Source organism: Nelumbo lutea, chromosome 1, assembly GCF_056320005.1.
Source record: "Nelumbo lutea isolate HS-2025 chromosome 1, American lotus-T2T, whole genome shotgun sequence".
NCBI classification, from domain to species: domain Eukaryota; kingdom Viridiplantae; phylum Streptophyta; class Magnoliopsida; order Proteales; family Nelumbonaceae; genus Nelumbo; species Nelumbo lutea.
The window spans coordinates 212,609,513-212,635,789 of NC_142684.1; the positions used below are offsets into that span (position 1 = coordinate 212,609,513).

The 26,277-nt window shown below is 40.8% G+C and overlaps 1 protein-coding gene across 3 annotated transcripts in view; it reads right to left on the reverse strand.

The window, feature by feature from the left end:
• Positions 1-772: 772 nt before the first annotated feature.
• LOC148880840 (transferases, transferring acyl groups) overlaps positions 773-26,277 on the reverse strand; it is a 63,992-nt gene continuing 38,487 nt past the window's right edge. For 2 of the 3 annotated variants that reach the window (XM_088962899.1, XM_088962898.1), the window contains exons 10-16: positions 12,356-12,482; positions 12,166-12,270; positions 4,422-4,551; positions 4,263-4,314; positions 4,136-4,180; positions 1,345-1,443; positions 773-1,206 (exon numbers count right to left, since the gene is read on the reverse strand). In XM_088962899.1, the coding sequence (XP_088819025.1) occupies positions 1,054-1,206; positions 1,345-1,443; positions 4,136-4,180; positions 4,263-4,314; positions 4,422-4,551; positions 12,166-12,270; positions 12,356-12,482 (711 nt within the window). In that variant the 3' untranslated portion in view covers positions 773-1,053. The remainder of the gene's footprint in view (positions 1,207-1,344; positions 1,444-4,135; positions 4,181-4,262; positions 4,315-4,421; positions 4,552-12,165; positions 12,271-12,355; positions 12,483-26,277) is intronic. The other variant, XM_088962900.1, reaches the window with a different exon arrangement.

Below are 26,277 nucleotides of genomic sequence, written 5' to 3' on the forward strand. Positions count from 1 at the left end.
CCTAAATAGAGAGAAGAGAGAACACCGGTGATGTTGAAGCTGGTTCGCAGTGAAAAGCTTGTTTTAGCAATGTTGAAGCTCAGTGATGTTGCAGCAAAGAATCTTTGGAGAGTGTGAGAATGAACCTTCAAACATCTAACCTCACTGTCACGGAGTCTGAGAAGGAGAAACCTTTGAAGTTACTTTGATACTTTCAAACCCTGAAACAGACCCCCATTGATGAACCCCTCGACCCAATTAACCCTGACCCTAATGGGTACCCTCAACCCAAAACCATCCTGAACTTTTTTCCCCTGACCCTGGTGAGCCATTCGACCCATATTGACCCACCACTAGCATGGGTGGGTTTGGAGTGGGTTTCAAGGTGAGTGGGTCAAATGGATTGGGTCAAAATTGCCAGCCCTGTAACCCAAATAGGGGGACTGCTGCAACTCTCACCAATATGGTTAACCCATCGGATCTGGCTTGCATCAAAACGGGATCAAGGAAAATTTATCCACACAACCTCATAGATGTCACATCCATAAGAAGTTGCTTCAATTGTGCAAAGCTGCATGGTCCACCTTTACATGTTCTGTTGCAAGTGATTGGGGGCACTTTCACCAGCCAGCTTTAACAAGGATTATTACAGGACAAGCAAATGACAGTTCAGTTGGAATACTTGAAACACATTTGCCGTGCTGAAATCCATTCCAAACGTAAACAATGGACTCAGTTGGGCCAACTTGGATTACTTTGTGAAATAATAATAAAGCATATTAGAAAAGGGAACTTGGCTAGAATATTTGGTCGTAGTACATCTTGTGAAATATCATATAATGTACCAAAATTCAGGTTGGCCTAAGTTCTATTCATGCCAATCCATGTTAAGCATTCGCTCTCTAATTTGCAATGGGTAGATTCATGAAGTTAGATTATTATACACATGTAACACAACAATCAATCTAATTGGCTGGCAATCGTGAACTTTCTTTCTTGGTACTAAATTGTGAACTTTCTTTCTTGGTACTAAATCGTGAACTTGACTATAGAAACGAACTCTACCAATTGAATTCACCAAAACTTTAACTTGATTCCAGAGAAATCTGCAATCCCAATGAGAGCAGATAAAACAATGGAATAGCCAACTAAGATAGAAAAGGCTGCAAATGTTGATTCTGAGATGGTATCCACATATAAATTTATCAACCCAGTGAGCACATTCGCCTGCAGGGAAAATGAGATAAACTTCAACCTGATGCAGGTATAGATAGATAGAAAGATCTACATATAGATACATAGATAAAGAGAAAGGGATACAGAGGAAAAAGAAAAGCTTTTTCATAAGAAAGTAAAAGGAGATACCAAAAGAAATGTTCCCAGTAAATTCCGGTTGTATGCTTCTTCCAGTATTGAAGTGTGTTCACCAGGGATAAAATCTGAAAGCATTAGAATTGCTAGTACCTGGACGATTATGAAATTTTATGAGTACCAAAAATCCGGTTTGATCCAAAGAATTATACCTTATACTACTAGTACTGTCCATTTCTATATCTGAACTCTAAGATCCATTTTTGGTTAAAAGAGAAAAGAAGAAAAATAGAAAGAAAATCAATTAATGATCATCAAAAACTACAACTAAAGGCACATTATAACAGGAAAACAATAAAAACGGGTGAGAGCATAAACTCTAAAAGAGGTGGTGAATCCCTGTCAAGCCGCAAACATCTTGGAGGGCATTAATGAAAAAATAACCAATTAGACAATACATATAATGATGTTTTATTATTTTTAACATTTTATGGTTCGTATAATGTTGTTTTATTAGTCTCCTCACATGTTGGCTTCCAATACCCAGATACCTGTACATACTAAGAGTATAGAAAACAGTAGAAATAAAAATAGTAGAGAAAGAAAAGATAGAAGAGAGATTTGTAAGAGAACAAGAAGAGAAAGATGAAAGAAACCAATAATGTATGGAAGCCGTCTCCGTTAGCTTTTATACTTAAGAAATAAAGATATATACAATGTCCAATATACCCTTAATAAGTCGGCTACTGTCAACAACTTAAAAATCAGCAAATTAAAGAATTCCTAAACTAATGGGCCTTCGGCCCAACAATGCCAAATAAATTGTAGAGAACACTGATATGGGCCCCACAGAAGTGATCCCCACTGTGTTCGTAGGACAGCATGTGTAGTTATTTGTTTCAGTTATAGTAGTATCAGTTTGGGTCAGTTTGTTAATTCAGTTGTTATTTATTTCAGTTTTTATTTACTTTATTTATCATGTAAGTACTAAGGACAGATCTGTCCTTTCCATTATGTACTGAACATAACCTATAAATAAAAAGAGAGTGGCGGCAGCAGATCAGTTAGAATCTGTCCCTCCTTTCAACCCCTTGTGTTCTCCTGTTTCTCTTCTATTACTTCTCCCTTCTCTCACTTTTCTTCTGTTTTGTAAACCTAAAACCTATTAGGATTCAAGACTGATTAAAGTCTTGATCTTCTACTTAAATAAAATAAACAAATAATTGTAATTCCTCAACACTCCCCCTCGATTTGAGAGTAAATATTACACATTCCCAACTTGCATAGTTCATGTTCAAGCTTACTCTTTGTAACTCCCCTGGTAAAGACAACCAACTATAATTAGTCAAAAAACATATTGTAAGCAAACTTTTCCTAATGTAACCATCTCCTTTATGAAGTCTCTATCAACCACGATATGCTTCACCCTAACATGCTAAACTGGATTATAGGTAATGTTGATTGTAGCTTGATTATCACAATACAACATTATAGGTTCCTCAACAACAATTCCAAGCTCACTTAACAAAAACCTGATCCAAAGAAGTTTTGAGACACCATGAGCCATAAATCTACACTTGACCTAGCCACAACTAATTGTTTTTAACTCTTCCATGAGACCATGTTGCCTCTTACAAACTGTAGAGAGACTGGGTCGAATGGGCCCTAGTATCTTTTCCTGTAATATGTTATTTATTTATTTGTTAGCTACTGAGCCTATCTTTATGAGCTGTTATTTCTTTTTCTTGTTCTCTTTATGTTACTGCCTAGCTGGCCGCCCACTTAAGAGCATACTTGTAATTAACCTAAGATTGAAGTTTAACAAAAGGATTAGAGAAGGGAGGGGGGAAGAGATATTTGAGCTCTTCTTCATCCTCCTCTTCTTTTCTCCATCTTCCTTTGTGCTGTTGTTCTCTATTTTTCTTTCTTCATTCTCTCTAAATTTTACCAAGTTTATATCAGTTTTACGAGACTTTACATTTGGTATCAGAGCAGGTTTCTTTTTTCTTCTTTTTCTTTTTATCTTTTTTCCATACACCCTCCGATTAAGAAAGTGTATGGAGAGAGAGGTTCTCTACAGTTCAGATGACCTTTTTGCCTAGTTGGTAGAGGGTTTAGAGAGTTGTATTCTGACCGGAAACTGCCACGAAGTGATGTTGTACTGTTTCTGCCCAAAACCCTAGCCGATTTTGGTGTAAAACAGGATTCTCCCCCTTTCTCCAGTTCTTCTTGATTTTGGTGTAAAACCCTAAACCAGCTACAAGGGATTGCAATTCCACCAAAAAATCCAAAAAACTGGACTTACCTGAAGTCTTTGATCAACCCTTTACCTTATCATGCAGTCGGCCAATCTAGGGCTGCACGACGGAGCAGCTCAAGAAATCTTTAAACTTGCTCTGATACCAAGTAGAAAAGTTTGGACAACCCGTTTTGATATAAAAACTGTAAGAGAAAGAAGAAAAAGAAAGAGACGAAAAGGTTTGCTGAGAAAGAGAGAGAAGAGAGAGAGAAGAGAATGGGAGAAGCTCAAAATTAGGTCTGGCCGCCCCTTTCATTAGATTATATACTCATAAATAAAAGAGAGTACAAAGACAAGTATGCCCTTAGTAAGTCAGCTACTTGTGAGAACTTAAAAAAACTCTTTAACTTAAAACATAAACTAATGGGCCTAAGGCCCACTAACTCCCTAGCTATGCTATGTAAATAAAAAACATGTTATATCAGCCCAAAACTCAGTAGTTTTGATTTACAGTAAATATGTAGTGACTTTCTATTAATAATAAGAAAACTATTTTAGTGAATTTCCATTACTATTTACTTTAGTGGAAGAAAAAATGAGAATTACCTGAAAGTTTTGTGCCAATACAAACGTAACATATGTCAGGTTGCACTGCACCAAAGTTCCAAAGAGTGGCAATTATTTGATGGTAACAGCTATGGTTACAATTTTAATAAGAGTGTTTATCAATTACCATTCTACGAGAAACTCCTTCAATGTGCTTGTCTAGGATGATAGTTGATAGCCTACAACAGAATTGCAAATAAACAGGATATAAACAGTCATTCTCAGTTCCAAAGGACATAATGTTGAATTGAATCACTTATGTTTAAAGTTCCACCAGAAAGGATACCAAAAGATAACAGATAGAATCCAGATTCTTGTCCGTGTCCATTGACTGTTTCTCATCTTCCCAGTGAAATCGTTCCCAAAGAAAAGATAGTTTCCCAATTGGACACCAAGAAGATACAAACCCCAATATCCTACCAAAGAGCATTGATGAATTCTTAGAAAATAATCACCTAGCACCAGAGTAGAAACTTCAACATAGTTTTATGAAATGAATTACAAATTCATTATCTCAAACGCATCTAATTTAAAAAAATATATATATGTATACCATCCCCTTATTGACAGGTCTTCTCAAAGCATAGTGAGCCAACCTTTTTTATTATTGAATGAAAGCCTTGTCTGTTGGCTTTTACTTTCAAAACGGTTGGATTGCTCATGCTAACACCTTATAGGAAGTTTTCTGCTGATTTCCCTAAAAGAACCTAGCCTTTGACATAAATACAATCATCTTCCAGATTCATCAACAAAGGGAAGATTTTCCATCTTCATTATAACCAAACTGAACACAGTGATGTTTTCTTCCTTTTTTTTTTTTGAAATGTAATGCACCATTGTACTGATATAGATGAAAGCACATCAGCACCCATGTATGCCAGGGAACTGTACAATGATAATATACAAAAAACAAGGTTCTAAATATCGAAACGTATTGAGGCATATCAGCCAATACGTATCGTATCGGTGAACCCCTGATACGCCCCTAAAGTGGGTGTTTCAGGGTCTGACCTGGTTCAGGGGGTAGGTGGGCCTTAAACCGACCCCCCTGAACCAGTTTGAAAAAAAAAAACTAAAAAAAAATAGTAAAGGTGCAGTTTGATACAGGCCGATAGGCCGGTTTGGACGTATCAGCCTGTATCGATATTTAGAACCTTGACAAAAAGTGTAGTTCAGTATGTTAGTGTGACATTGACAATGCATTCTGTTCGAAAAACAAAATACAATGCTCAGTTGGGAAGAGTGCAAATACAAATATGTTAAGTGCAAAACCCTTATATTCAGTATTTGTAAACCTTGTATTTGCACTCTTCCCAAATGAGGCCTAAGGAACTCTCCTGAAAGTCTTGCCTATCACGAGCCACAAATACACTGTTCCTTTGACTCTATCGCAAAGAATTTGATCCAAGCATGATCTGTTGTCACAAATAAAGGTATTTGTCTCAGCCTAAATGCACCAAAAAATTGCAAAGGGTTTCAACCAATTTTTTTTTTTTTGACAAGTAATTTTGTAGAGAACACTGATGTGGGCCCCACTGCAGTGGTCCCCACTGTGTTTGTAGGACAGCAGTGTAGTTATTTGTTTCAGTTATAGTAGTGTCAGTTTGAGTCAGTTTGTTAATTCAGTTGTTATTTATTTCAGCTTTTATTTACTTTATTTATTATGTAAGTACCAAGGGCAGATGTGTCCTTTCCATTATGTACTAAACATAACCTATAAATATTAAGAGAGTGGCGGCGGCAGATCAGTAAGAATCTGTCCCTCCTTTCAACAACTTGTGTTCTCTTGTTTCTCTTCTATTCTCTCTCTCCTTTCTCCCTCTTTTTCTTTTGTTTTGCAAACCTAAAACCTATTAGGATTCAAGACTGATTACAGTCTTGATCTTCTACTTGGTATCAGAGCCTATCTAGGGCTTCTCATGTGTGTCTAGTCCAGCCGACCACATGAGGACTAGCTAGGGCTGGAAGGTTTGAAGAAGTTTTTCGGTGGCTGAATCTTAGAGATTACCAGGAGAGGTTCGCAGCAGTTGAAGACTTGCCGCGGCTTGCAGAGAGTTGGTAATCAGGAAGAGGCAGCAAAGATTAGGGTTCAGGTAACCCTAGAAGACAGTAAACCAAAGTACATAAGTTTTTTTTTACTGAGTTTCAGAGACTGCAATCAGTCGAGATAGGTTGGACCTATCTAGAAAGAGGGGTCGAACTGTGTTCAAGTTTGTTCTAGGGTTTGGCTTGCCGAACTGTGTTTAAGTTTGTTTCTAGGGTTTGACTATTGGGCCGACCCCCCTCTTCAAAGGTGATTAGTTTTTAGGGTTTCATATTGCCCTACGACAAGTCCTACTTGTGCGGACTACTTGGAGAGTGCAGCTGAGCACTTACTTCAGACCTACAGTTGAAACCCTAATTTTGCTCTCGCAACAGGGAGAAAGTAGTTTTGGAAACCACAGTTATGGTAGTGTATCTGAAACCGGGTTTCAGATTACAACTATGAGATTTGATGGGTCAAATTATTTGGAGTGGGCGCAATCAGCCATGATGGCTATTGGAGGAAGGGGAAAACCGGGTTACCTCTTGGGAGATGTGAAAGAACCTTCCAAGGAGAACCCAACATACACCAAGTGGGTTCAAGAGAAATATTTGGTTATGGCATGGCTGTGTAATTCTATGCAGCCACATATCAGCCAAAATTATTTGTGGGCAAAGACAGCCAAAGAGATATGGGATGTTGTGAAATAAACCTATTCACAACCCCTTAATGTTGCCAGAGCCTATGAATTGAAGTGTGAGGTGAACAGCCTTAAACAAGGAGAGAAGTCACTTTCTGTCTACTTCTCTACCTTGAAATCCTTGTGGCATGAAATTGACCATCTAGAGACCCTTGAGTGGGAGAGTCCCAAAGATGCACAGACTCACAGAAAGTAAGTCGAGACGAATAGGGTATTTGAGTTTCTGGCTGGTTTGAATTCAGAATATGACATTGTGCGACAACAGATATTGACAAGAGATAGTGTGACCCTCTCTCAAGCATACTCCTTGGTGCATAGTGAAGAGACCAGGAGGAAAGTCATGATGCAGCCTCAACCCTCTTTCCCAGCCTTGACAGCTATTAAACCCAAGCCAAGGGATGACTCAGAAAGGGACCGGAAGAAGGAAGATAAACGGGATCTGGTATGTGAACATTGCAAGAAACCCAAGCACACAAAAGATACTTGTTGGAAGCTACATCTTCACTTGGTCCCAGCAAAACTAAGAAATAAGAAGGGTAATGCACATATGGCAGTGAACACTGATTCAACATCCTCATCAGGCACATCCCTAGAGTTTAGCTGCTATCCGGGCTGCCCTCATACAGCTGGAAAAGGAAGTTGGGAGTTCAACTCAACCATCTCAGTCAACATCAGCTCCTGCCACATCTACATTTGCACATTCAGGTACTCGAGCCTCAGCTTACCATGCTTCAGCTCCAGGTAATACTGATCACTACTGGGTAATAGATTCAGGTGCATCTAACCATATGACTAGCTTGCCATCTTTGTTCACTTCTTATCACTTGTCCTCTGGCCAAGATAGAGTATCCATTGCTGATGGCTCTCTTGTTCCCATTTCGGGCAAGGGGGACATCAAGCTATCGGATACTATCTCTTTATCTTCTGTCTTGCATGTTCCTAAGCTTGATACTAACCTGCTTTCAGTTAGTAGTATTACCAAACACATGAACTGTTCAGTAACCTTTTTCCCTGACCGATGTGTTTTTTAGGATTTGGAGACAAGGAAGGTGATTGGGACTGGCCGTGAGACGAACGGGATCTATCTGCTTGGAGAGAGTTCTCGTCAGGAGGAGTCAGTGGATAAGAAGTCTTTTGTTTCCCAGTCTGTGAGTTCGGTTATGCTTTGGCATAACCGATTAGGTCATTTGTCTTTTAAGTCTTTGAAGAGTCTGTTTCCTGCTTTATTTGAGTCTGTTGAGTTATCAAAGTTGAGGTGTGAGAGTTGTGAGCTTGCCAAACATTGTAGAACCTCTTATTCTTTAAGTAATAAAAGGAGTAATTCCTCTTTTGATATTGTGCATACTGATGTTTGGGGGCCATATCATATCTCTTCTATGGGTGGGTACAGATATTTTCTACTGTTTGTTGATGACCATACCCGATTTTCTTGGGTCTATCTTATGCGTTCTCGGGATGAGGTTCCTGCTCTGACCCAAAACTTCCATCAGATGATTCTCACTCAGTTTGGGACCAAAATCAAAGTCCTTAGATCTGATAATGCAAAGGAATACTTTGTTCAACCATTGACCTCCTACCTTCTTAGCCATGGAGTTATTCACCAGAACACTTGCCCTTATACACCACAGCAGAACGGCGTTGCTGAAAGGAAGAATAGGCATATCTTGGAGGTGGCCAGAAGCATTATGTTTACCTCCAATGTACCTATTCGCTTCTGGGGTGATGCTATCCTCACGGCAGTTTGTCTCATTAATCGAGTTCCTTCCCGGGTCCTTGATATGAGAACCCCCTTTTCCCTTCTATACCCAGACGAGGAGTTGTTCATTGTTCCCCTTAAAACCATTGGTTGTACTTGTTTCGTTCAGCTTCTCGGGCCTCATCATTCCAAGTTTGAACCTAAGGCCTCCAAATGCATTTTCCTTGGTTATGCACAAACTCAAAAGGGTTATTGCTGCTATGATCCGGTTTCAGGGAAACGGTTTGTCTCCATGGATGTCACCTTCTTTGAGGAGACACCCTATTATCCTAGGGTTTCTCCTCAGGGGGAGAGTAGTGAGAGTGGAAGTGGGGCTGGTAGAAGTGGAGTTGTTCCTTTACCTATTCCACTGGATAATGAAGGTTGTAGTGGTGAGGGTGGTCAGAGGGAGCCGGAGTTGAGAGTCTATCACAGGCGATGCAGGCAGGTTGATCCTAGTCTTCGGCAGTCCCGGCCAGCTCCAGTTCCTTCTGCGGCTCCAGATCCAGAGCCAACTGAGATACCTCTCACTGTTGCCACTTCCCCTCCTATGGATGACCTTGATCTCCCTATTGCCATTCACAAAGGGAAACAACATTGCACCACTTCTACAGCTCACAGCATCTCACAGTTCTTATCCTATGATCGTCTATCACCATCTTACCGGTCCTATCTCACTTCCATTGCCGATGTCCCTATTCCAAGAACAGTGCAAGAAGCCTTATCAGTTCCAGAATGGAAAGATGCAATGCAAGTCAAAATGGATGCCTTGTTGAAGAATAATACTTGGGCACTAGTTGACCCACCAAAAGGAAAGAAACCGGTGGGATGCAGATGGGTGTTCACTGTGAAGCATAATGCTGATGGCTCTATTGAAAGGTACAAAGCCCGACTGGTTGCAAAGGGTTTCACTCAGACTTATGGTATAGACTACTTGGAGACCTTTGCCCCAGTAGCCAAGATGACCACCATTCGAGTTTTGTTATCCCTTGCAACAAATCATTCTTGGCCCTTGTTTCAGATGGATGTTAAAAATGTCTTTCTGAATGGAGACTTACAAGAAGAGGTTTACATGCAGTTGCCTCCTGGATTCTATGATACAGAGACAGGTAAGAAGGTTTTCCGACTGAACAAGGCATTGTATGGTTTGAAGCAGTCACCTAGAGCCTGGTTTGATAGGTTCAGATTAGCCCTTGGAAGGTTTGGTTATGTACAGGCCCAGTCAGATCATACACTATTCATCAAGAGGGTGGAGTCCTCTCTGACACTACTAGCAGTATATGTTGATGATATCGTGGTGACAGGAAATGACAGTCATGAGATTGAGTCCCTCAAACAGCTCCTTCATCAAGAGTTTGAGGTGAAAGATCTTGATGCACTACGGTACTTTTTGGGTATTGAGGTTGCTAGATCCAAGCAGGGGATTTTTATCTCTTAGAGAAAATATGTTCTAGATTTGTTGGCGGAAACTGGAAAGTTGGGTGTTAAGCCGACTGATATACCCATCGAACAAAATTACAAGATTAGTGCAGATGGTGGAGATCCTCTTGAAGACAAAGTTATGTTCCAATGGTTGGTTGGAAAGCTTCTATATCTCTGCCTCACTCGGTCAGATATCAGCTATGCAGTTAGTGTTGTTAGCCAATACATGCACTCCCCTAGAACTTCTCATCTTCTTGCGGCAGAGAGAATATTAGCATACTTGAAGAGATGCCCGGGTAGAGGTATATTGCTCAAGAACAATAATCACATGAGGGTGGAAGTCTATACAGATGCCGATTGGGTTGGAAGTGTTGATGACAGAAGGTCTACCTCTGGATATTGTGCCCTGGTGAGAGGTAACCTTGTCTCTTGGAGGAGTAAGAAGCAGAGTGTTGCTTCCTGCTCCAGTGCTGAAGCGGAATACAGGTCAATGGCTAATGGAGTGGCTGAAATCTTATGGCTAAGGTCACTACTTGAAGAGTTGGGTATTGACTATGAAAAGCCCTTAATGCTGTATTGTGATAATCAGGCAGCTATTAATATAGCCCACAACCCAGTGCAGCATGACAGAACTAAACATATCGAAGTTGATCGACATTTTGTGCGAGAAAGGGTCACATCACAAGAAGTGTGTCTTCCGTGCATCGCATCTAATATGCAGCTCGCGGATATCCCCACCAAGGCTGTACCAAGGAAGAAGTTAGAGACAGACCTATCCAAGTTGGGTATGATAGATATCTACTCCCAACTTGAGGGGGAGTGTAGAGAACACTGATGTGGGCCCTACTGCAATGGTCCCCACTGTGTTCGTAGGACAGCAGTGTAGCTATTTGTTTCAGTTATAGTAGTGTCAGTTTGAGTCAGTTTGTTAATTCAGTTGTTATTTATTTCAGCTTTTATTTACTTTATTTATTATGTAAGTACCAAGGGCAGATGTGTCCTTTCCATTATGTACTAAACATAACCTATAAATATTAAGAGAGTGGCAGCGGCAGATCAGTAAGAATCTGTCCCTCCTTTCAACAACTTGTGTTCTCTTGTTTCTCTTCTATTCTCTCTCTTCTTTCTCCCTCTTTTTCTTCTGTTTTGCAAACCTAAAACCTATTAGGATTCAAGACTGATTACAGTCTTGATCTTCTACTAATTTCAACCAATTGCTTTTCCTTTCTAACTTATGCCTTGTAGGTACCAGCCTTTAAGAAAGTTCTCAACTGTGACAGGAAATAATCAACTCCACCCAAACGTTCTTAGAGCCATTTCCCATAACACTATTGATGCCAGTCTGTGCATTGTCTTACAAAAGGACCAAATTGGATGAGCCTGAATGCCCCCACTTCCCAACCCTTCTATCCGCTAGACCCAGAAGTGTTATTGTTTGAATTTTCTGCAGCAACATTGCCATAGATTCTACCTTCAGTCATTGAGACTTGTTCTAACTTGCGGATCCCAAACCATTGTACTGTTTTAAATTCATAGCATTTATTGACCAGTTCATTCTTGCTATAAGCTGCCATGAATAAAGTTTGAAAAGTTCCATCAATAGTTGACCATCAAGCATGGGTCCTTCCAAAAGCAGATGCTAGATCCGCCACCAGCTTTCTAACTAATCCCCCCCCCTTGTATGTATGTATGTACAAGTACATGTTGGCTCAACATTTGGGTAGTTTTTTAGCAGGTTTTAACTAAGAGTGTAGAACCTTTATTTGGATTAGTAAGTGGTAACTGATCAGAGATTTCATTCATAAAGAATGAAATACAAGGAATACACAAGGCATGTATTCCTGGGAAAAGGAAAGCCTGTCATTCAGCATTCTCAAGAATCAACTAAGTATACAAGACAGAAACAACCCTACCCACCCCTCCACCCTTTCCACCAAGCACTCAACCTCACCCCCAAAGAAAGGTTTAGAATGTACTATATATTTTATAAATGAAGCAGCTAGAAAATCTAAGGACTGGTTTAGAGAAAACAGCTGTATAGGTAAAACCGAAAAAGAAAAAAGATTGAACAATTTAACCCCAGCTTAGAAACCTAAACAAAACAGGATTTCAATCAAGAAGACTAAGGAGGATCTTTACATTGTCCTTACCAAATATACTAAAAATTCCCTCCTTATTTTGGCTAATGATGTTCATTGCCCTTTCATAAGAAATGAGATACTCATTTAACCCAGACATCAAACATATTTGGTATCCTGCAAGAAGATTAGTATATCAGTTAATTTTCAAAAAGAAACCAACTAAAAAGCATAAAAAAGACTAAACAAATTAGGGATATACCTATTAGAATTAATGAACCTAGAATACCGCAATATTGGGGATGAATGTTAATGATGAATGTTAAAATGGATACAGCTGCAAGTGTGAAAAAGAAATTCCAATGTACACCATACTCTCCCACATGAACCTACAATGAATAAAGAAAAGAATGCCCTTACAGATAAGGACCACAACCAAGAAGAGTAACTAAAAGAAAGAACCCTCTTTTTAGAATTTTAAGGATGTCTACTCACTCCAAAAGGAATCACAGTGGTGACTATTCACATCGTTTCAAAGAATACAACTAATAACAACAGAATTAAAATAGCAAAGCAAACACAAAGCATAACAGTTTTTTTCGAAAGGTATACATAAAGTAAGACAGTTGAACATGGTTAACAACAAGAAATTCTCAAGACTAAAAAGACACATATAACAAGCATTAGATGCCATCACTAAATATCCCCCTTCCCACCAAAAAAAAATCAAATAAAAAAAAAAAAAAATTCCTATGAGGGCAAAAGGAAAAGGTAGAAATTTCTCTTGCAGACTAGCTTGGCTACTGTGGATGTTATTCCTCTGTTCCTTGCAACAGCTTCTGATCTACAAGTTGATGATCAAGATTTGGTGATATCATCCCTATCACCTAGAGGAAAAGAGCAGCTTACTTCTGAAGCTGAACCTGCTGTTAGTATTCAGCATATTCCAAGTGGCATCAAAATGCAATCATCAGGCAAGTGATGTCCCTTCCAGAAGGTGTGCCCAGGTTGCCTTGCACATCCAGTAATGGTTTAATTGCTTCTGAAAGTGATTCATAACAAAGAAGAATTTGAGGGGGAGAGAAATGGAGTTCGTGCAGGCAGGTCTGTGGAGGAGATCCTTGAACATAGAAGCAAAAAATTTCCTGTTTGAAGAGATGAGAATCAAGGGGAAGGTAAGCCTGAAGGTAAGGGAAGCGAAAAAGGGTACAATATTGCTGGAAGGATTAGAAGTGATCGAGTGGCTAAGAGAGTTCATAGCTGGAGCCTGTTCAAAAGCTAAGCAGATAAACTGGCAGGATTTTAGTACATTAGAAGGGAGAAGATATGTTGTTCAATGTAAGAGGAATAGAAAAGGCTTCTTCATAGCTTTGGCTGAATTTTTTGGTAAGGGACGAAGGCAACTGGTGTGTCTACCAGCAGGAAAACAGTTAACAAGGGCCAGTGGTAGACACACCAGTTGGTATATCAGTTAACTGATAAAAAAGCCTCCATAAGGGAGGAGAAGGCAAATCTCAGCAACAGCAGGGTAGAACAAGGGCCAGTGGTCATGGCAAAAACAAAAAGGCCAATGCAGAATGGTGGGAGGTCTAGAGAGAGAAGAGTGGGATAGTATGTTTGTGATACAAGCCAAGGAAAAGGTTAATGATTGGAGGAGGGTAGCTGACTTACTGGCAACCAGGTTGAAGCTGAAGAGTGTCTTCATAGTAACCCCCTTCGATAACTGTAAAGCCCTCCTAGATCCATTAGAGAATGAATTGGAAATATCAGCTATCAATGTTCAGGCTGATTTCGGATCATTCAGTCTTTAAATGGAATCCAACATCCAACTCCAAGGATTTATTTGTCGAGGATGGTGTGGTGGTGCGTGTAATAGGCTTGCCATTTCATCTATGGAAACAAGAAGTAGCAGAATCTATAGCAGTATCGTGTGGAGGAATCTTGAAAGGAGCTTTCTGGGGTGATCTTTATTCCGTAGCAATCCTGCTAAGTGGTGTGAAGCCAGAAGACACTCCACGAAAGGTAGAGGTACGAACAGAGGGGAGTTTTGTCTCTGCGTGGCTAGCATCCTCCATTGAAGCAGGGTTGTGGAAGGAAGCTCGTATGGTAGGAGGGGAGAAGGAGGAAGAAGAAGCATTACGTGGACTTGTGAGATTGGTTAATTCAAATGGGAAGGAATGTTTCACTAAAAAGGGCCAACAAATTCTGGGAAGTCAAAAAGCTTTAGGGCAAATGGAAGGTCAAACCTGTAGAAAGCAAGAAAAGGATATGACAAATGGTGGATCTTTTGTGCAGGTGGTGTCAAGGGAAATAGACAAAAATTTACCTATGTCTAAAGGGAGAGGGCTGAACCAGCAACCTCAGATAGGGAGGGTTGCTGGTTCGACCATTAAAACAGGGGGGCGTGATTTGTTAAGAGGTCACGTGGGACGAAAAGACTTAGAAAATGGGCCCAGTATCCCTTTTCTTGGGCTGGAGAAGGAAACTCATGTAAAGGCTTTAAAGCTGGGTTCTTATATTACAAGTTTTGATCCCAAGGCCCATTACAAGATAGATGGGCCAAGGGACCCTTTAAGTAAGCACATGACTGGGAGGAGGGATGAGATGATAGACGAGATTAAGCGTCTATCTTCTTCTACCCCGAATCCCTCCTTTCGATCGAATAGTTCAGGCGCAAAATCTCAAGACTCTCAGTCTCGAGGCTCTCTACAGTGGGTCCCATCCAACCTGGCGAACCGTCTCTCACCAGATAGGCGCAACCCGAGATACCTGAAGCCTAGTGATTTGAACATAACAGGGTTTGAAGATTGGTTGAGTGAAGAAAACAGCAGTGACGATTCTGATAGAGACGAAACTTTAGGTTTGGGAAGTTTGTCTCCGAAAAGCAACAATGATTTACTTGAAATAGAAAGTTTGCATACAGAGTTGTTGTTTTTAGAGGAAGAGATTGAAGAGGCAGGTGGCGGGAAGACTAGAAATGGTGAAGAAAATGGTCCTAAAGCTGTGAAAACTCCTCTTCCCTTCGCCGAGGGAGCTGACCCTAAGTCTAATGAATTACAGGATGTTGGTGGAGAGGGACAAGAATCGGCCGTGAGGATGGATGTGGGTATTCCAGTGTCGGAAACACAGAGAAAGGTTTTCCAAGTGGGTAGGTCGTTAGGAAGTGATTCTTTCACTATGTCTACTTCACAACTTTGTCCAAAAAGGGGAAAGGCCTTAAAACCATTTGTCGCCTGTCAGCAATTCAATTCCAGTGATTCTAGTCCTACCCCCGTCCTACCAGGTATGAGTGTCAATTCTTTTTTAGGTACTGGCTTGTCTGCTATGCCTGTAACAGATATTCCAGCTTCCCATCCAGGAGGTTCTGATGCAAGAGAGAGGGTGACGGAAGGAAGTAGTAAGGGGGAGGCGGACAGAATTTGGGAGTTGATTTGTACAATGATGGAGGAACTAAAAAAAATGGAAGGATTCTTAGAGAGATATTGTAGCCAAAATAAGTGTGAACATGGTAAAATTCTTCCTCAGACATTGGCTGGAAAGGATGGAGAAAAGAAAAAGGATGATTGTTGTATTAGGAAGGGGGGGAAAAAGGAACAAAGAAGAAAAAAAGATCTGAAGTGGAAAGGCTAATCTCAGACATTGAGGGGGATTTAGAATTCTGTGGTAGAGGGGATAGGAGGAAGGGCCTGAAATGAGGAGATTATGGCCTTTTCATGGGTTTTTTTGCTATTTTGTCTCGATGAAAATTATTAGCTGGAATGTAAGAGGGTTAGGAAGTGCAAGAAAGAGAAGGGTGATCAAAGACCTACAACGAAGGGAAAAACCCGATATTGTGTTGTTACAAGAATCCAAAATGATGGAATTAGATGGGAGATGGGTGAGGAGTTTTTGGAGGTCTAGAGGTTTAGGTTGGAGCTCGTCTCCTTCTTGGGAAGCCTCGGGGGGGATCATAACATTGTGGAGGGAGGATGTGATGGAAGTAGTGGAAGAATTGATAGGCAGATTCTCAGTTTCCATTAAGTGTAAGAATGTAGAGAATGGGTGTGTGAGAGGAATGAGATGTGGGAGGAACTATATGCAATCAAGGGGCTATGGGATGGCCCTTGGTGCCTGGGCGGGAATTTTAATGTCATTAGATTCTATGATGAAACCAGTAATCCCCAACAGGTAATTACAAGCATAAGGAAATTTAATGGTTTTATTGAAGACTGTAAACTGAAGGAAATACCTCTGCTGCAAACCAGTTACACTTGGTCCAACCTTCAAGAAACCCCTTTGTGTTCGAAGTTGGACAGGTTCTTATTTAACCTTGTCTGGGAGAATAGTTTGAAAAACTCGGTTGCTAGAGCGTTACCCAGGGTCACCTCCGATCACTGTCCTATCTAGATGGGTACTAAGTTTTTTCCTATAGGACCCAAACCGTTTAGATTCAAAAATATGTGGCTTACCCATCCAGACTTTGTGAAAAAAAGTGAAGGAATGGTGGGGTGAGGAGGATAAGGAGGTAAGATAGAAGGGGATCAAGTTTCATAAGAAATTAAAAAGGTTGAGAGACAAAATAAAAGAGTGGAATAGAGATCATTTTGGTAGAATTGATGAGCGAAAATTGTGCCTAATCTCTCGAATAGAAAACTTTGATGTAAAGGAATCTCAAAATGGGTTGACCGATGAGGACAGAGTGTTAAAGAGACAATTGAAAAAGGATTTGGAAGAGGTGTTACTGAGGGAAGAAATCAGTTGGAGACAAAAATCTAGACACAAGTGGATTAAGGAAGGCAATGGGAACACTAGATTTTTCCATGATTTGGCAAATGGGAGACGAAGAAAGAATCTTGTGACCAAGCTAGAGATAGGAGAGGAGGTGATTACCAACCAAGATGACATAGCCAGAAAATTTGTGGACCACTTCAAATCGATTTATAGGAGACCTTTGAGTGAGAGAGCAGTCGTAGAAGGGGTGGAATGGCCAAGACTTGATGACGGAGTGGCAAGGTGGCTGGAAAGGGATTTCGAGGAAGAAGAGATTAAGAAAGTTGTCTTTCTAATGGATAGATCCAAGGCTCCAAGTCCATATGGATTTACAATGGGTTTTTATCAAGGCTGTTGGGAGGTGTTGAAAGAGGATTTAGTTGAAGTCTTTAAGGAATTTGTAGACAATCACAGTATAAGCCCTGGAATTAATGCCACCTTTTTGGCCTTGATACCTAAGAAGAATGATGCCAACCACCCAAAAGACTATAGGCCTATTAGTCTGGTGACAAGCATCTATAAAATTCTGGCTAAAGTGCTCTCGTTGAGGATCAAAACAGTCCTCCCTACTATCATTAGTGAAACCCAGGGGGCTTCCATTCAAGGGTGACAAATAACAGATCAGATCTTAATTGCGAATGAGTGTGTGGAGGAAATGAAAAGGTCTAGTAAGAGAAGTTTCACTTGTAAATTGGATCTTGAAAAGGCCTATGATTTGGTGGACTGGAAGTTTCTATTAGAGGTTATGCAAAACTGTAGATTTGGGGACAAGTGGTGTAGTTGGATTTTTGGGTGTATCAGTACTTGACACTACTCTATTCCGGTAAATGGTATGGTGAGGGACTTTTTTCTAGCTTGCAGGGGTGTCAGGCAAGGGGATCCACTCTCACCCTTCCTTTTTACCTTAGTAGTTGATGTGATTAGTAGGATCATTACTAAGGCTGACAGTGAAGATGCCATTAGGGGTTGGAGAATAGGGAGACACCAAGTCCCCGTCACCCACCTTCAGTTTGCAGATGACCTAATGATCTTTTGTGAAGGAGGTTTTAGCGAAAAGGTAGCAAACCTAAAGGAGCTAATCAAAGGATTTGAAAGTATTTCTAATTCGAGAATAAATTTGGAAAAGAGCTGCTTAGCGGGTATAAATTTGAAGGTAGGGGAGGTCAAGGCTATTGCTAAGTGTCTTGAGTGTTCCACCTCTGCTTGGCCTATGCCATATTTAGGGCTTCCTTTAGGGGCAAATCCTAGGGAGAGTAGATTTTGGACCCCAGTGATAGAAAAGTTTGAGAAGAGATTAGCCTCATGGAAAAGGAATTATATCTCTTTAGGAGGGAAAATTACCCTAATAAGAGCTACCTTGGCTAACTTACCTACCTATTTTTTGTTTGTTTTTAGGATACAGTTAGGGAAGCTAGGAAACTGGAGAAGTCGATGCGAGATTTCTTATGGGAGCCGGGACAAGAAAAAAAGGATCACTTGGTTAATTGGGAAATTGTGTGCAGAAGTAAAGAAGAGGGGGGTTTGGGACTTGGGAGGGTAACTAGAAAAAATCAAGCTCTGTTAGGGAAATGGTTGTGGCGATGGCCATTGGAAAGAGAGAGATTGTGGCATGAGGTGGTGGCAAGCATTCATGGGAGGTCAGAGAATGGATGGGATGCTGGTGCATCAAGGCAAGCTAACCTAGCAACACCTTGGAAGGCCATTCACAACACCCTTCCTCAATTCCTCAATTTTATCAGGTATGAAGTTTGTTCTGGCAACTTTGTCCATTTTTTGGAGGATATTTGGGTAGGAGACACACCTTTAAAGGATTTGTTCCCTTCGCTATTTTCTGTTACTTTGTACAAAAAAGATGTGGTCTCAAAATTTGTCTCACCTTTGGGAACACCCTTAGATCCTACTTGGAATTTTGGGTTTCGTAGAGGACTTAGGGATGATGAAATTGAATCTCTTTCTGTTTTGCTTGGTTGTCTTAATCAGGTTTGTTTGGATCCCTCCAAGCCAGATAAGAGGGTATGGACTCCTAGACCCAATGGAACCTTCACTTGTGCTGCTTTCTTCAAGTCCATCTCTCAACTTTCTACTCACCAACCCTTTCCGTCAAAAGAAATTTGGTGCATGCCAGTTCCCCAAAAAATTATGGCGTTTTGTTGGGAAGTATTCCATGGGAAAGTAAACACTCTAGATAACCTACAAAAGAGAAGAACTTTCCTCTGTATTTCTCCTAATTGGTGTATCCTCGTAGAGCTCACAGTGAGGATTGTTACCACCTATTAATATCTTGTTTGGGAGTAGTTGGAATCTACCAGCAGAAGTTCACATGCTCTTCAACCATTCTACCTTTTATTGGCCTACAACAATAGGGAGAATTAGGTGGAGATGTGTTCGTGCTACCTTGATTTGGACTCTTTGGGAAGAAAGGATTATTAGAATTTTTCAAGAAAAGGAAAGGAGTAGTCAGGAATTGAAAGACTATGTGTTAAATAGGGCAATACCTTGGCTGAAGACCTTGGAAATCTTTCATCAATTCTCCTTTAATGACCTTTGGAGAAATTGGTCAGCAGTAGTGAGGTCTTCATATCAAGGGGAGATGTTTCATATTCCCCTAAGGGTGTTTGGGTGTGTCTGCTTTGCGCATATTCTTGGTCATTACCATTCGAAGCTTGATCCCAAGGCAAAGAAATGTGTCTTCCTTGGATATGCAGAGAATCAGAAAGGGTGCCGCTGCTATGATCCAGTCTCTGGGAACCGGTTTGTTACTATGGACATCACCTTTTTTGAATCTACATACTTCTTCTCAAGGAATCCTTCTCAGGGAGAGTGTTTTGGGGAAGCAAGTCAGTAGTCTATCCCTCTCCTAGTTCCAGTTCCTATGTCTACTACTGTGCTTGACAACCATCCGATATCACCCACTCAACAAAGTTGAACTTTGATGGAAGTAGCATGGGTAATCCAAGATTATCTGGAATGGGGGGGGTGCTTTGAGAAATGAGAAGGGAGAGATTTTGTTGCTCTACTCAGGTCCCTTGGGAATTGGGGACTCCATCAGGGCAGAACTTTTAGTTGTTGTACAAGGGGTGCAATTTGCAAACCAGCTGGGGGTACAACACCTAACAATCAAGGGGGATTCCAAAATGGTGGTGGGTTGGTTGAAAAATCCCGAAGAGGCTATGTGGCGTTACAAGAATGAAATGAAGAAATTTAGTTGGTTGACAAGGAATATGTTGGTCACTGTACAGTGGGTGGGGAGATCAGCAAATACTTTGTCAGATGTGTTAGCTAAGCAAGGGGTAAATAGGGAAGAATTGTTTTGGGCTCAGTTGTGATTCTTGCTTTTCTTTCCTAGTTTACTTGTAAGATTCAAGGGGGGGCTGCGGCTCGTGCCTCTCCCTGGGATGTTGTATGAACTCACTCTGAATCTGCTTCTGAATTAATAAATTTGTTATCATTCATCAAAAAAAAGGAAAAGGTAGAAGATATCAACAAGCTAAATAACGTGCATCAGAATTTTAATTAAATACAAACCAACCTAATCTGAAAAAAATGTAATTAAATCATATAAGAAGTCCTTATATTTTGGTAATAAAAATTTTCAATTATCAAAAAAAAATCATATAAGAAGAAAAAATTGATCTTCCTAAGAGAAGGTATGTTCAAGAACTATGATGCCCAGGCACCATTTTACCCCTGCTTTGTTGTTTAGATCAACTTGGCCCTTTTAGTGTCTGGGGTTAAGGCTTCATAGCTCCGCACACCAAAAGAAAAATCTAATACCGTTTCCAATTATTAATAATTTTTTTAATGGGGACTTCAGATGGTTGGGGCTTTTTTTTTTTTTGTTGAGACAAACTGTAGGAACAACCCACCAAGAGAACAAAGGATTTTATGAAGGGCCACTTATCCTCATTGCCCTTCTTTTTTCCTACAGAACTTTGATACCTAGATACCAGAAGATGGTTGTAATAGTATCTCTGGCACTTCAGTTTTTCTCATAAATTTCATCTTCAATACCTTACCCAACCATGTCTCTTCTAGTTTTGGCATAGTAGTTCAAGAATATTTCCTCATATCTATACCAGGAAATGGCCTTCTACTATGAAAACTAGAGGTACACCATTTCTTGAATCCGAGTTGGGATCCACAAGCAAGAAAGTTCTTCACAGTTGGCATCTATATTTTTCATTTAACACCACATAAAAGAGAAAACTAAAGATTAAATCCTTATTCATACACATAATGCTCTTTTACATCTATACACCTTCTGTTGGAAAGGGATGACGAGGATTATTCCTTGTGGAATCCAAGTCAGAATCTTTCCTACTTTTTTTAGTTATTTATTTTCTTATTTAGGCTATGATTATTTTCCTTTTTTAGGTTGTGATTTAGTTTCCTTTTTTTCTTTAGGCTAAATTAGTGGGTTAGTTTCCTAGAATAGCTCCTAGATTGATTCTTAGAAGTATATATTTGTACAGATCTTCTCAATGAAATTAGAACAGAAATCTTCAACCATTTGTTTCTGTTTTCATGGTATCAGAGGCTGCGACGATGTTTGGAACGAGCCATTCTTCATCAACAGTGGACTCGACAACAGTAGTGTTATCTTGAGAGTTGTACTTAAAGTAGAGGAGAAGAGAAGAACACCACTAATATGCTGTGAATGTCGAATTGAATAGCTTAGCCGACAGTACTATTATTTATATTATGTAGTACAATGATACAGGAAGTTACTGGAATGCCCCTGATTAGTGATGGGACACCCAGACAACTTAAAACATTAAACAGGATTAGGCCCATTAACATAGGCCCAGTACAGGACAACTTAAACTTAAGTATAGGCTAATAAGAACTCTTATCAGCCGAATACTCATACATACAAAGACTTCAATCTAACACCCCCTCAAGCTAAGCATGGATATCAATCATGTTTAACTTTCCAAGCATGTCCCTAAACTTTGCTGCTGCCAGCCCTTTAGTCAGTACATCTGCAATTTGCATCTCAGATGGAGTATAAGGCACACAGAGTTCACCCGAGACAATTCTTTCTCTAACAAAGTGTCGATGAATCTCAATATGTTTTGTCCTGTCATGCTGCACGGGATTGTTGGCAATGTTGATGGCAGCTTTATTGTCACAATACAGCCTGAGAGGACCTTCAGCCTTAATGCCAAGTTCATTAAGAAGAGTTCTAAGCCATAAGAGTTCAGCAACCCCGTTGGCCATAGCTCAATATTTGCTTCTGCACTTGATCTAGCCACTACATTCTGCTTCTTATTGCGCCATGTCACCAGGTTTCCTCCCACAAATGTACAGTAACCCGAGGTTGACTTCCTGTCTCCAACAGACCCAGCCCAATCTGCATCAGTGTAGGCTTCAATTTCAATTCTATTGTTTTTCCTGAAGAGAATTCCCTTTCCTGGGCAAGTCTTCAAGTACCTGAGAATCCTTTCAACTGCTTTCATATGAGGGATCTTTGGAGAGTGCATAAATTGACTGACAACATGCACAGCATAAGCAATATCTGGCCGAGTGAGGGATAAGTATATCAGCTTCCCTACCAATTTTTGGTATCTCTCTCTATCACAGTAGTCCTCCCCTACTAATTCCTACAGGCCATGGTTCTGTTCTATTGGAATATCTGCTGGCCTGCACCCCATCATGCTTGTTTCCTCTAGGAGGTCAAGGACATACTTCCACTGACATATGTAGATTCCCTTTCTTGACCTGGCAACTTCAATCCCAAGAAAATATCTCAAATGACCCAAGTCTTTGATCTCAAATTCCAAAGCTAGAAACTCCTTCAGTCTTTTTATCTCTTCCAAGTCATTCCCGGTTATTACCATATCATCTACATAAACAATGAGTGCAGTAAGTTTGCTATCCTGTCTCCTTATGAACAAGGTATGGTCTACACTACTCTGAGTGTACCCCACTTTTTTCATGGCCCCACAAAGCCTCTCAAACCATACACGGGGAGATTGCTTCAACCCATATAATGCTTTCCTCAGTTTACACACCTTTCTACCAAAATCATAGACTGGTGGAGATTCCATAAATACTTCTTCATGAAGGCCACCATTTAAGAAGGCATTCTTCACATCCAGCTGAAGAAGTTCCCATGAAAAATTTGCTGCAAGTGACAAAAGAACCCGAATTGTGTTGAGCTTTGCTACTGGGGCAAAGGTTTCTTTGTAGTCAATCCCTTCTTTTTGAATGAACCCCTTTGCCACAAGTTTGGCCTTGTACCTTTCAATGGACCCGTCCTCCCTGTGCTTTACAGTAAACACCCACTTGCACCCAACAGTGCTCTTCCCCTCTGGCAAATCCACTAATTCCCAAGTTCTTGCTTTCATTAGGGCTTTCATCTCTTCATTCATAGCTTCTTTCCACCTTGGATCAGACACAGCCTCTGAGTACCTAGAAGGAACACGCACAGAGGAAAGAGCAGACACAAATGAGTGATAGGCAGGAGATAAATGTGAGTAAGAAACAAAATCAGCAATGAGGTGTCAGGTGGTGCAAGAGCGAATAGGCTTACGGAGAGCAATAGGAAGATCCAAATCAGAAGTATGTGAGTTGGAATTACCTTGGATTGTAGAGACAGATTGATCCGAGTCCAACTGGTTGCTGTCATGAGATTGAGGGCCCCTTTTTCTTCTATTGTATGTAAGTATCTCTTTCTGTTGCCTACTGGAGCCTTCAAAAACATCTGCAGCATCATGAGAGGTAACCGGCACAGTGGGAGCCTCACTGGGTTGACCTGGAATGCCACAACAAGGAGTAGGAGGAGAGGATGGAAGACCCGAGGTAAACAGAGGAACAAAAAAGGAGGGAGAATGAGAATCCTCTTCCATCCCATTAGTCTCCCCCTGAAGAGGATCCTGAGAAGACTAAAAAGAGGGTTGAGACTCAAAGAAGACCACATCCCTGGTGACATACTTTCTCTTGGAGACAGGGTCATAACACTTGTAACCCTTTTGTGTAAGAGAGTACCCCAGGAATATTCCCTTTGTAGCCTTAGGATCAAGCTTGGTCTTCTTTGGATCCTTCACATGTATGAAACATAGACAGCCAAAGACTCGAAGAGGAAGGGAAAAATCTAGAAGAGTGGGACACAAAATAGAGAAAGGGGTTTTCCTACCCAACACCTTAGATGGCACCCGATTTATCAGATATGATGCAGTAAGTACCGCTTGAGACCAGTATTGCTTGGGGACTTTGTGCTGGAATAGTAAGGCTCGAGTTGTCTCCAATAGATGTCTATTCTTGCGCTCAGCAACCCCATTCTGCTGAGGGGTATTAGCACAGGATGACTGATGTAGTATGCTAGCATCTTCCATGAATAAGTTCAAGGATTTTTCAAAGTATTCAGCAGCACTGTCTTACCTGAATTGCTTAATCTTCTTATTAAATTGCGTTTCAATCATCTTGCAAAATGCCATAGTTATCCGTGGTACTTCATCCCGTCCTTTTAACAGATAGATCCATGTGCATCGAGAGTAGTGGTCAATAAAACTGATGAAGTACCAGAAGCCATCAAAAGAAACAATGGGTGAAGGGCCCCAAACATCAAAATGAACCAAATCAAAAGGAGCACAAATTTCATAACTAGAAATTGGATACACAGTTCTACATTGTTTTGACACTTGACATTCTTCACAGGTTAAACTCTGACTTGAAATGCCCTTAAACAGTTCGGGAAACAACATTTCTAATGAAAAGAAAGACACATGACCTAGCCTAGCATGCCAAAGATGCAACTTAGCTTTTGACTCCACACTCTCCGGACTACTACTAGCAGATGCTTGTAAGGCTGAACCGATGTCTGCATCAAGATAGTAGAGTCCTTCCATACTCATGACCGCACCCAATCGTTCTCCTTGTCAATCTGTCCTAGAAGACACAATGAGTAGGATAAAAGGTTATACTACAGTTCAAATTTTTGGTAAGTTTTGAAACAGACAAGAGATTTGAGGTGAGACTAGGAACATGTAAAACTGATTTAAGAGAGAGATCCTTGCTTAGGTCAACCATTCCCTTTCCAGAGATAGTGGAGAAAGACCCGTCAGCAACTCTCATCTTATCCTGACCAGACAACAAATGATATGAGGAGAATAGGGAAGACATATGTGTCATGTGCTCAGTAGCACCGAAATCAATAACCCAAGAAGTAGAGTCAATAGAGCCAGTGGCACTGAAGGCAGAAGCTGTACCTGATCTGGCAAGAGATGTAGAAGCAAAAGAATTGTTCCTTGGACGGGCTAATGCCTTGCTAAGGACCTCTACCTCACTAGCAGTGAATCCCAAAGCACCAGTTCCAGAGGAATCAGCAACCTGTCCCATAGGAGAAGAAGACACTGTTGGAGTATTCTATGAGTTGTCACCATTGTTGCTGGTGACAAGATTCCCACTTGCCACAGGCCTGTTATCCCTAGAAGAAACTTCTCTGGATATTAGAGACATCTTGACTGCAGCTGCTATGTAGGTGACACTGATTAAGACTAGCCGAAGCAGTTGAGAAGGTTCTGAACCAGTTCTGGAGCAGATTCTGATTGGCCGAAGTGATCACAGCAGGTTCTGAAGCAGTTCTGAAGTAGGTTCTGTATTGCCGAAGTGATTACAGCAGGTTCTGACAGCACTCAACACAGTTTCAGACTTGCTGAGACTGTCACAGTTCTGAAGCAGTTCAGTTACAGCAGCAAGCAAGGAGTTCTGGGCTGGTAACCGACCTGAAACTAAGGGTTCTCAACTATTGTGCTATGCAGACTCCACTTGAACTTCAAGTACAGCAACTGTAAGGAGAGTGTCCCTCCTTCCGGCCAATACTAGGACTGCTGACATCAGTCCTCAACTAGGGTTCACAATGCTGGACAATCTGGAGCTGGAAGCTCCCTAGGTAATCTTCACTTGAGCTGAAGCAGTTCGAGTACAGCAGTGGTGAGAGGTTCCGGACTGATAACCAACCTGAACATGGAGCTGTTTACCACTGTGCTATGCTGGTTTTGCTGGGGCTTCGAAGCTGCAGTTGTGGAGAAGCTCTCCCCCTTTCGGCTAGGGCTAGGACTGCTGAAATCAGTCCTCAACTAGGTCTGTCCTATACAGACCTCTCTTAGTAGCCAAATAGCTACTATTTTCTGAAAGAAGAACCTAGTAGGACATCCACTTCTGGGCCTTACCTCCCTTGAGCCCTACAACTAAGGGAAACCCTAGGTTCGAATCTGCTTTGTTCTCTTACAACCCTAGTTTTTTCAGCAACCCAGAAAAGAAGAAAGAAGATGGAAAGAACAGCAAGAGAAGAGAGAGTAGTGCGCCGGTTGAAACCAAAGAGAAGCTAGTGCTCTGATACCATGTTATCTTGAGAGTTGTACTTGAAGTAGAGGAGAGGAGAAGAACACCACTAATATGCTGTGAATGTCGAACTGAATAGCTCAGTCGACA